The sequence below is a fragment of the Pithys albifrons genome, chromosome 9 (assembly GCF_047495875.1).
Source record: "Pithys albifrons albifrons isolate INPA30051 chromosome 9, PitAlb_v1, whole genome shotgun sequence".
Taxonomy (NCBI): Eukaryota; Metazoa; Chordata; class Aves; order Passeriformes; family Thamnophilidae; genus Pithys; species Pithys albifrons.
In genome coordinates, this window is record NC_092466.1 from 1,370,517 (window position 1) to 1,382,322 (window position 11,806).

Consider the following 11,806-nt stretch of genomic DNA (forward strand, 5'->3'; position numbering starts at 1 on the left):
ATGGATAGGCCCGTGGAGACGTGGCAGAGCTAAATCTGCCTCCCATCCGGCCGTATTTCTGGGATCGCAGCTGGAGACCTTGGCAGGAGCTTCCAGGGAAACACGGGGCTTCAAGGACTCCACGGCAGGCAAAGGAACCGGGCAGGGCTCCTGCAGTGCCAGGGGACCCTCTGCTCTCCTGGAGCTCCAGGGGGATGGATGGGGCACCAAACTGGGATGGGAAACCCCCGAGGGCACAGGATGGGTGGGGATCCCAACTGCTCCCTGCTCCCAGTTTTCCAGCCCTGCCTGACTCAGAGGCTTTACCCAAGAATTGTGTGTTGGCTTTACATGTGCCAGTTCCCAGGTGGAGGACTGAGAGCACATTCCTGATGGACATTGGGGTTAGGCTGTATCCTAATTCCCAGCTGGGAATTCCCTAAAATATTGCTCTTTTAACCTATTCCTTATGGACAAGGGGTTAGTTATGCTGTTGCATTCCAGCTGGGAATTCCCTAAAATATCTGCTGTTTGAACCTAATCCCCATTCTAGCCAGTCCCTGAATCCACAGTTTACACAGGGCAGAAAAGTTACTTAAGCCGTTAATAATACAGGCAAAGATATATCAGTAGAGAGACTATGGAATTCCTGTTGGAATAAACAAAAATACCTGGAAGTTGCCAAGTATTCAGGATAAATCCAAGCCCTGTTTTGATCCAGTAATAGTATTTATTGCAGTGTAAATAAAAGATAATAACTTAAACCTAGCAACCTTTTTCTTATCTGGCTACATCCTCTTTTAGTCTGCTATTATTATTCTGACATTAAAATACAATTGATATTAAATGAAGAAAAATAAATTAAAAAACCTTTAGTGATGAGCAAGAATGTGGTTCAGCATTATATTATATTAATTAGATTAATTAGATTAATTAGATTATTATATTATATTATATATTATGTTATGCTATATTATGTTATATATTATGTTATTATATTATTATATTATAATATAATATAATATTATGATATAGTTATATTATGATATAATTATATTATATTATATTATATTATATTATATTTATTATATTATCTGGGTTTTGTATAGAAGGCACATGTTGAAGCAAAACCCACTTTGATCTGGAAAAATGTCCGGGTTTGGGAGGTGAAGAGTTTGTATGGTGTGAACCCTGAAAAAAAAAAAAAGAGGAAATATCCTGAAACGAGGCAGGAATTCCCTTCAGGACATGTCAGGTCTGTGGAAAAGGCTCTGGCAGGACCCCAGTTTTCCTGATTAAATGTCACTGACTTGTAACACACAAAACAAAACAAAACGAGGGGGAGTTTAACAGGGACTCAAAAGCAGCAAACACGGAAACTGATATTTTCCTGGAGGAAAACAGTAAAATGAAGGTCTGGGCGCCTGTGCAGGGCTGAGAGTTGGACTCGATCCCTGGGGGTCCCTCCCAGCTCAGGACTGGGATTCAGACGGTGCTGCCCCGTAAGCGATGGACGCGGAGCGGCACAACCCGGCTGGGTCCGCGGGGCAGCCCGGGGCGGGTCCAGAGCGTGCCGGGGACGATCCCGAGGGTGGATCCCGAGGGTGGATCCCGAGGAGGATCCAAAGGCAGATCCTGGGGCGGATCTCGGGCGCAAATCCAGAAGCGGACCCAGAGGCGGACCAGAGGCGGAACCCGGGGCGGTTTCAGAGGCGGATCCAGAGGCGGATCCCGGGGCGGTTCCAGAGGCGGATCCAGCGGCGGACCAGAGGCGGATCCCGGGGCGGTTCCAGAGGCGGGTCCAGAGGCGGACCAGAGGCGGATCCCGGGGCGGTTTCAGAGGCGGATCCAGGGGCGGGTCCCGGGGCGGGTCCAGAGGCGGATCCAGAGGCGGATCCAGAGGCGGATCCCGGGGCGGGTCCCGGTGCCGGATGCCGGTGCCGCCATGGCCGCGGTGCCGCAGCCCATGGCCGGGGCCGTGCGGGGCCGGCGCGGGCAGTGCGGGCCGGGCGGGGCGGGGGAGCCCGAGCGGGTGAGGGACAGGGACAGGGACGGGGACGGGGACGGGGATGGGGATGGGGAACGGGAAGGGGATGGGCTCGGGCGGGGCAGGAAGGGGGAGAGCCGGGCGGGGTGCCCGCTGTCCGGTCCCGTGTCGCGACTGTCGCAGCTGGGTCGGGCCCGTGGCTTTGGGCTCCGCACGGACACGGCGCGGGATGGGATGGAGCGGGACGGGCTCCGGGGGCGCTTCGTGTTCCTTTCCCGTCTCCTTTCTGTTCCCACCCTGTTTCTCTTCCCCCCTTCTTTCTCTTTCCTTTCTCCCCCATTTTTCCCCTCCCCGCTTCTTTTTCCTTTCCCCTCCACTTCTCTTTCCCCCCTATTTCTCTTTCCTTTGCCCCCCATTTCTCTTCCCCCCCATTTCTCTTTTCTTTACCCCCATTTCTCTGTTCTCCCCCCCCCCCATTTCTTGTTCCTTTCCCCACTCCTTTCTTTTTTCTTCCCCCTCCACCCCCAATTTCTCTTTTCTTTCCCCCCTCCTTTCTCTTTTCTTTCCCCCCTCCTTTCTCTTTTCTTTCCCCCCTCCTTTCTCTTTTCTTTCCCCCCTCCTTTCTCTTTTCTTTCCCCCCTCCTTTCTCTTTTCTTTCCCCCCTCCTTTCTCTTTTCTTTCCCCCCTCCTTTCTCTTTTCTTTCCCCCCTCCTTTCTCTCTTTTTCCCTTTTTAATTTTTTTCCTTGTTTTCTGGCTGAAGCCCTCTTTGCCAGGCAGCCTCAGTAATTCCACCTCTCTCTGCTCTCCTGGCCCCAGGATGTGCTTCCAGGAATGGTGTGTTTAGCATTTATACCTGTTGGGCTTCTGGAATAGTTTTCCATTTCAGCTGAGCTTGTGTGTCCATCTCTCCATTCCAACAAGGAAAATCTCCATCCCTTCCTCCACCTTCTGAACATCTCTCATCCGAGTACATGCCCAGCAAGAACTTGTGTATTTAGGGGTAAACCACATTTGTCAGGGAAACATTTTACAGAGAGGAACTTCTGTGACCTTCCTGTCAGAGGCTGAGAAGGGAAGAAGGAATTTCTGCAGGGTTTGAAGTTGGAGAGGCAAGGGACAGCTTCTTTCCATACTTCCTGAGCTGCTGGCTGCCCAGGAGCAAGTCCATGAGATGGTTGTCTACAGAGCAGGGAAAATCCTAAAACGTGTGTGGCAGAGCATCAGAATCCCCAAATCTCATATTGGTTTGGGTTGGAAGGGACCTTAAATATGATTTAAGATCTGAAGCTGTGGCTGCCCCATCCCTTGGAGTGTCCCAGGCCAGGCTGGACAGGGCTTGGAGCAGCCTGGGCTGGTGGGAGGTGTCCCTGCCCATGGCAGGGGTGGGATTGGTTGGGCTTTATGTTCCCATCCAACTCAAGCCAGTCTGTGATTCCATAATTCCCTGATTTTAGCTGGCAGCACAGACAAGGTGCTTTGGACCATTTCTTCCCCAGCCACAGCTTTTCCTGCTCTCCCTCAGCTCCTGCTGGATGTTACAGATACGTACCCTTGATTTCCTTTGGCACCTTGGTGCCTTTATTTCCATGGATCTCAGAAACTTGCTGTAGGATGGAGCTCCTTGTCCTTGTTTTAAGCATTTGGACTTGAAAGGCCTGTAAGGAATATCAGATTTTCAAGGCCAGTGTTCCAGAAAGATCTGCATGGACCTCACATTCCCTGTGCATTCCCAAACAGAGCCACCTTTCCTTAGGGAGCTGGGTCCTAGAAACAGCATCTCCACATGGCCATCCAAGTCCCTTCCTTGAGGGAATCCAGTGGAGCTGAACTAAGGAAAGCTGGACTGCCTGGAGACCTGAGTTACACCTGTAGGACAGGTGTTGATGAAACCCCAAACAGGAGTTTGGCTGGCTCTTAAAAATGGGGTAAAAAATCAGAAATTGCAAGTGCAAAACATCAGATTTTGTGGAGATTTTTCAAATCTTATCTAAATTATAAAAAAAAACCAACAAGCAGTAATCTTTCTTCAAACTATTTTCTGTTTCATTTAGGTTGGAGATAGTTCTTGCACTAGTTTGGTTTCACTGTTGATGAAAAGCAGCATCTGTGAGGCCTCTATGCTGTCAGCATCAGCAGAAATACAGGGGATTTTCTAGGACTTTCCAGCTGGAAAAGAGAGAGTGACTTCTCTACAGAGAGATCTGTTTGCCACCTGGATTTGATTTGTTGTTGCTTGTCTCCAGCTGCATTTCCAAGCTGGATGTGGCCTGGTCATTCCCTGAGAAGGGCAGTTGTTTGGATGCAATCCCTCCTTGCTCTTTTAATAGGGAGCTCATTGATCCTTATTAATCACAGGCCCTCTGAGTCCTGCCCTCTGTCCCCTGCACAGCCTGGATTGATGGATTCATAGCTCCTTCCCTAACAGAATTCCAGAGAGTCAGGTCTTTCCTGGAGCAAGAACCTTCCACAGCTTGTCTTGGCATTGGCCTGAGGAGTTTGTCCCCTCTGTGTCCTGAATCCCTGTCACTGATGCCCAAGTACCTAAACCCCCAAAAGCAATACCTTGAATTTAGTTTTGATGAGCCACATTCCCTCTGATCTGTGGCATTTTTCCCTTTTTCCCCTCATCTCACCCATCTTCCCAGTTATCTGCTGCACCAAGGGCTGTTCCTTTAATAAGGGATGAGTTCTCCAGCAACAAGGGGAAGAGGATTTTACCCAAGGGAATTCCATCTCTCTGCAGAGAACCTTCTCAGACTTTTTGTTTTTCTGTTACTCACAACAGATACTTCACTTTTGGATTCCCTTCCCACAAATATCCCACCTTCCTTCATGGTGTTCCCACCTCAGCTGTTTCCCACAGAGGTTGCTGTTGTATTGATCCATTTTAGTTTTGGCATAACATATTCCAATTTTAAATTTAGTTTCTGTGCTTCTACACTGCTAGTTCAGTGCCAACACATCATCTTCCTGGAGAAAGAGATGGAATACGGGTATTCCTTAAAGTTTGGAAGAACATTCCAGAAGTGTGTGTGTGTATCTCTTTGGAATTCAGAGCCTAAATATGTGTCATTTTTGTAGTTTCCCATTGTTCTGTTGATTTGCTGCTCCAGTTCCAGGGAGCCCCTGGGATTTGGGTGGTCTCCCCATTCCATGGACTCTCACAGGCCAAGGATTTGCTTCCTGAGGCTCCCAGTTGGTGTTTCCCACAGACTTGGAGCTTCACCTTCCCAGTCCCTCGGTGCTCAGAGCAGCCTTTGGGAATCTCTGCTCTTGTGGTGGGTTCTCAGCACTGTGGGGGCTTAGCCCAGCCCTTTGTCCCACCCCTGATTCCCAGGACATCCCAAAGTCTCTCTGTCCTAGCTCAGGCACAGCTTCAGGAGGGGGAAGTTAATGGATTGTCCTGCCTTAAAGCTGGAAAGAGGCGACAGCACTCAGGGAAAGATCACACAGTGTGTCCTCATCAGTGTCTGACTTGGCTTCAGGCCATTCCCTCTCTTTCCAGGCTTTAATTAGTCATTTCACAGCATTTCCCTGATCTGCTGCTTTGATAAACACCAGCCTAAATCCTGCCCTGGTGGTGGCTGAAGGAGGCTCTTTCCCAGTGGAATTCTCTGAAACTGAGCCCCAGAGCCTCGGTGGGATGTGCAGAATTCCCTCTCACCCACCAGGAGGGGCAGTGGGAAATACAACATTTTGGTGTCTCACAGGCCATTCCCAACTTAGTGTTTTCCCAATCAGTGTGGGATCCTCAGGACCACAAACAGGAAAATCCTGGAAATGAGGGCCCTGTGCTTTGCCAAGACATGAAACTGTTGCTTGTGATTCTTCCAGAAACGAGTGTGCCAGCTGCTGGAGAGCATCCCCAGGGAGGCTGGTGCCCACCTCGTGGACTGTGCCATGGAGTTGGATGCCAGGCAGAAACCCGCCCCTGCCTGTGGTCCTTGGGCTGAAAAAACAAAGCAAAATTCCATGGTATGTTCCCTTTGTCAGTGTGTTTGTTTCAAAATCATATTTAAAACACTTTTTGTGATAAAGCTGCAAATAATTTTCCACTGTTTTTCCTTTCTGCTGGTGTTGTGTATGTTTTTTTAATCAGACTTTGGAAAACCATGGAAGCAAAGGAGCTGCCCAGCCTTGCCCCAGATGTGTTGCTGGAGAGTCTGTAAGTCTGAACCTGCTTTCTGGGACAGAAGTATTAGATCCATGAAACTTAAAATTAATAAACCCCACAATGACACTGCTCAGGAGTAAAGCATAGAAATTAAAAAACACCACATTGAATTAGCATTTCAGCAGAGCACAAATTAATGTCTTTCCAGCAGCAGCTGGAAAATACAGAAGCTGCCAACACATTTTTCAAATTCCCTCTAAAAAGCAGATTTTAGGAAGTAACTGAAGCAAACAGGAACATGCAGCTTCCTCCATCCCATGTCTAATTGTCCTTGATTTACTGGATCATAGCAAAATATTCAGGCATCTCCTTCTGTCAGACTTTGTAAAACTCTCCTGTCAGTGAACAGCTCACTTTGGAATCTCATGACTGAGTACAAATATCATCATCCCAAATGAAATACAATAAAATAACACCATTTTTGTACCAAGTCAGAACAGCCTGACATGTTTTTGTCCTATGGCCTAATAATGACCTTGGGGAAAAAGCCAGATAACTGGAAAAGGTAAAATTCACCTCTTCCAAGACATTTATCTATGGAAATTTGGGACTATTTTAGTCACTTTTAAATGCTCTTCAGCTGCTGCAGTGAGGAACAAGGGAAACACCTTGGCAGCTTTGCTCAGGGAGAGCTGGAGTCTCAAAACTAAGGATTTTTTCTCTGTGCTTTCAGTGTGGAAACTCAAGGTTGGGTTACAAAGACCTGGAGCCCTTATAGAGCTTCTCACTAACTTAGTTTATATTGTTGAGTTGAGATGCAAAATGCTTTGCTCAAAACAATTTTATTTTTTTTTAATTCTAAGTGTGTTTCTGTATAGATTTAATTGTGGTCTTTTCACTGACTGTGAAGGGAGTTACTCATGGCCAGTAACAGATAAGACAGTTCAATAAATTTGGTAGGAGTTCTAAGAGTAAATTATCTTCCTCCTAAAACAATAGGAAGCTTTCTTTGGGCCAGTGTGTTATGGACCATTTAGGCAGGATTTTAGGAGAAGGAGAAGCTTCTAGAAGGGAACTGGGTAGGATTTGGGAGCAGGAAGAACATCCCCATCATCCTTGGGATTTTTGGCAGGATTTTAGGAGAAGGAGAAGCTTCTGGAAGGGAACTGGGTAGGATTTGGGAGCAGGAAGAACATCCCCATCATCCTTGGGATGTTTGGGGTTCTAAAAGTATTACTGTGAGCTCTTTGAACAATGTGACCTAAAGAAATGCAGACTTGAATTTAAAATAAAAGTTGCCAACCAAAAGGTAAATTTCTGTTCTATCCTCAAAATCTTTAAACATTTAATGGTGGAACAGAATGAGGTATAAAATATGATGCTAAAATTGTCTGTTTTCTGTGGCTGTATTTGAACTTCATGTGCAGAACTAATTTCATGGCTCAGTCGTGGTCCTTGTCCAGCTCACACTGAACATTCCCTTTGGTATCCAAATGTTTTAGGTGCCCACTGGCCCTTGGGGGGAAAACCAAGAGAACATTTGGGATGTTATTTAGTGGAACTGTGATTGAAAATAACAAAGAGTGAGGAAAAGCCTTTGGGTTTTGATGGCATTATTTTTAATGACATGAAATCTTGGCATTTCAGGGGCACTTCAGTCACATCCTGGGCTTCTAGAGATGGAGAGCTGGCAGAGGAGCAGCACTGCCTCACCCTCTGGATGCTGGAGGTGCCCCTGTGCCCACCTGGGCACCTGCAACCCCTGCCCTGGCTGGCTGGGGCCCAGCACACCCCACACTGCTCTGGGGCACTCAGTGCACAACTGGCATTGGTTTTACACTTGCTAAAAATGCTTCTGCTCTTAAGGTAGCTCAGAATGTGTTTGAAAAGGAAAAGAAAAGGTTGATTTAATGGTTTAGACTAATTAAGTTGATCTGGCCTTTGGTCTTGTCTTCTCCTGGGCCAGAGGTCGTGTTGGTGCCAGAGGTTTTCCTGGGACATTCCCTGCCACTCTTGGAAAATGCTCCTCTGCCAGGGCCACAGGCAGGAACAGGAGGACACAAATGTCTTGGTGTTCAGTGGCTGCTCAGCTTTGCAGCTGGGAATGCCAATGAAACTCCCCTTGAAGCTTGGATTTAAATCCTAAAAACATCTGTTTAAAAAAGCTTGAACTCACCATCCCACTTCCTTTTATTGGCTTGTCACAAATAATTTAATCCCTATTTTTGCCAGTCTATAGGATTATATCATTTTAAGGCTCTAAGGCAGCAGAGTTTTGCTATTTGGGTGCAACACCTCAGCTTTGGGGCAGAGTTCAGCCCAAAACAGGCACAGCAGCTTCTCCTGCTCTGAGAGCATCCAGGAGCCACTGGAAGTTCAAATGGGAGCCCCAAAGTGGCACAAAACTCAGGACAGGCTTTTAAAGGTTAATTTGGGGGTTCATCAGGCTGCAAAATCCTCATGCAAAGGGGTTTGGATCCTGGAATCCTTCCCATGTTTGTGGGGAGTTGGAGTTAGCACTGGGTTGACTTATTAAGGTGATATTTTACTAAATAAATGAATATCATATAAATACTGAATTTAGTTAAGAAATAGATAAGGAAATAAGTCCATGGGCAGACCTACAAAAGATTGGCATTCAAACTGTGGTTGGGCAAGAGGTTCCTCCAAACCAATAAAAAATTCAGTTAAGTTGAAAATAAATATTTTCAAACAACATACTTGTCACCAAGGTCTGGGAGGTCATGTTTTGTAAGCAATTAATTTTTATATCCAATTTTTATATCCTTTTTAGAAAAAAAAATCCTGGAAATCATGACAATATTAAAAAAAAAAGATGGATAAACATCAGATCCTGTGCTGGAAAAGCTGAAATAGCTGATTAAATGTAAAGGACTAAAAGGTACCTGAGAGTTTAATCACTGCAAAACCACTCAAAACCTGTTAAGCTGCTTCAAGTGTGACAAGTTCTAATTTAGTAATAATTTAGAACAGTGGATGGTCAAACTCGTGGGTGTTCAAGGAGGAGAATATCAAAAGTAGACTCTGAGATGGGAAAATTTGCTGCTGTAATTAATTAGACAAAAGTATGGAATAATTTTTAAAACACAAGGAAGATGTAGATTATCAAACCAAAAAGTGCTTTGCATTTAAATAACTCCCACTTTATCATGTTAAGGATGCACAGGTGCCTGTGGGTGTATTTCTTGTTTGCTTTACACTTAATCCTGGTCTGGATAGGATGGAAACAACAACCAGTTGGGTCTGTTCTGGTGCCTGTAGGTTTTGGGCCATGTTCTTTTAAATCCTCCTCCTTCAGAGCAGCCATTCCTTGGGTTTTAAACCTCCTGGTACAGTAACTGTGCTGCACAAGGCAAACCTGAGGAAAAGGGTCAGAAATGAGGCTGTTTCTGTTTGGTTTGAAGTGTAGCCTTGGCATTCTCCAGGAACATGATATAGGAATGGTCAGATTGAGTCTATAATGATATTTAAATAAAAAAAAACTTCTGGTTTCCTGCAAATTTCATCATTTCCTCCCAATTTCAATGAGGAGTTTAATAGTTTGCTAAAGTGAAGGTTTTTAATAGTGGTATTTTTTAAATAGATGTAATTTATTTTGGGATTTTCCTTGGGTTTTAAACCTCCTGGTACAGTAACTGTGCTGCACAAGGCAAACCTGAGGAAAAGGGTCAGAAATGGGGCTGTTTGGTTTGAAGTGTAGCCTTGGCATTCTCCAGGAACATGATACAGGAGTGGTCAGATTGAGTCTGTAATGATATTTAAATAAAAAAACTTCTGGTTTCCTGCAAATTTCATCATTTCCTCCTAATTTCAATGAGGAGTTTAATAGTTTGCTAAAGTGAAGGCTTTTAATAGTGGTATTTTTTTAAATAGATGTAATTTATTTTGGGATTTTCCTTGGGTTTTAAACCTCCTGGTACAGTAACTGTGCTGCACAAGGTAAACCTGAGGAAAAGGGTCAGAAATGGGGCTGTTTCTGTTTGGTTTGAAGTGTAGCCTTGGCATTCTCCAGGAACATGATACAGGAATGGTCAGATTGAGTCTATAATGATATTTAAATAAAAAAAAACCTTCTGGTTTCCTGCAAATTTCATCATTTCCTCCTAATTTCAATGAGGAGTTTAATAGTTTGCTAAAGTGAAGGTTTTTAATAGTGGTATTTTTTGAAATAGATGTAATTTATTTTGGGATTTTCCTTGGGTTTTAAACCTCCTGGTACAATAACTGTGCTGCACAAGGCAAACCTGAGGAAAAGGGTCAGAAATGGGGCTGTTTGGTTTGAAGTGTAGCCTTGGCATTCTCCAGGAACATGATACAGGAATGGTCACATTGAGTCTATAATGATATTTAAATAAAAAAAAACTTCTGGTTTCCTGCAAATTTCATCATTTCCTCCTAATTTCAATGAGGAGTTTAATAGTTTGCTAAAGTGAAGGCTTTTAATAGTGGTATTTTTTTTAAATAGATGTAATTTATTTTGGGATTTTCCTTGGGTTTTTAAACCTCCTGGTACAGTAACTGTGCTGCACAAGGTAAGCCTGAGGAAAAGGGTCAGAAATGGGGCTGTTTGGTTTGAAGTGTAGCCTTGGCATTCTCCAGGAACATGATACAGGAATGGTCAGATTGAGTCTATAATGATATTTAAATAAAAAACTAGTTTCCTGCAAATTTCATCATTTCCTCCTAATTTCAATGAGGAGTTTAATAGTTTGCTAAAGTGAAGGCTTTTAATAGTGGTATTTTTTGAAATAGATGTAATTTATTTTGGGATCTGCCAGAATCCTGAGGGGTTTGTGAGAGGTGCAGGGTGGGATATTCCTTTAAAGCAGATTTGTGTCAAATCTGCAGCAGAACCACAGAATTATTTTTGTATGACTTGTGTAACTATGAATTTTTGCTCTATTGATACCAAATGTCTAATCTTTATCTTTCCTGCTGCTGTGGTTTGTACACAGAGTAAGCAGAGAGATGCTTTATTTACATGTACATAGGGAAAAAAAGGCACCTGCTCTGGTTTTAATTCAGGTTGAAAGGATATAATTATTATTTTTAACTTTGTATTTTGTAAACTGTTCCTTATAAAAGCAGAAGCATTAAAACCACTTTGGCTGCAGCCTGGAATTGTCTGGTGTTGTTATTCCACTAATGATTCCTGAAGGCTCTGAGGTGTAAAGGTAAATAAAACCTTTGATGAGGATAATAAATATAATACCTTATTGTATTATTATATATTATACACATATTTATGTAATGGATTTATTTTAATATGGGTTATATAAATATATATAAAAATATATAACTATATATGTGTGATTAATAATATAATTTATTTATTATATACTGTAGATATGATTTTTTGTATTTATGAGACATATATATAGATACCTGTTATATAAAATTGTTTTTCTAAGTTTAGTGGCTTAGATTATGGTACTGGCATTTGCTTAACTCTTTATGTTATTTCTGTGTCCATTTGACATCTTGACTGCCAAAAGAAGATGGAAAATCAAAATTTTGGGGTCAGTATGTGAGGTTTAAAGGCAGTCTGGACCTGACAAGCCACAAAGACAAGAGTTATACAACTTGTAGGTTGAAATTAATATATTTAATATATTTAAATTTATTTTTGTTTATTTAAAATATTATAATTTATTGAATATATTTAAGAGTGCTGGTGTTTATGTCTAAATTAGTTGCTTAAAAC

General features: G+C 43.6%; 1 protein-coding gene across 1 annotated transcript; it reads left to right on the forward strand.

The window, feature by feature from the left end:
- Positions 1 to 1,896: 1,896 nt before the first annotated feature.
- Positions 1,897 to 11,215, forward strand: C9H10orf143 (chromosome 9 C10orf143 homolog). Its single transcript, XM_071564004.1, has 4 exons — positions 1,897 to 2,011; positions 5,802 to 5,942; positions 6,067 to 6,132; positions 7,729 to 11,215. Exons 1-4 carry the CDS (start codon positions 1,925 to 1,927, stop codon positions 7,756 to 7,758), a joined length of 324 nt encoding a protein of 107 aa, XP_071420105.1. The 5' UTR covers positions 1,897 to 1,924; the 3' UTR covers positions 7,759 to 11,215.
- The last annotated feature ends 591 nt before the right edge of the window (positions 11,216 to 11,806 follow it).

Coding starts and splice junctions, on each gene's coding strand:
- C9H10orf143 (XM_071564004.1), top strand. CDS start 1,925: ATGGCCGCGGTGCCGCAGCCCATGGCCGGGGCCGTGCGGGGCCGGCGC. Junction 5,943..6,066: donor AAACAAAGCAAAATTCCATG/GTATGTTCCCTT, acceptor TTTTTTAATCAG/ACTTTGGAAAACCATGGAAG. Junction 6,133..7,728: donor GATGTGTTGCTGGAGAGTCT/GTAAGTCTGAAC, acceptor TTGGCATTTCAG/GGGCACTTCAGTCACATCCT.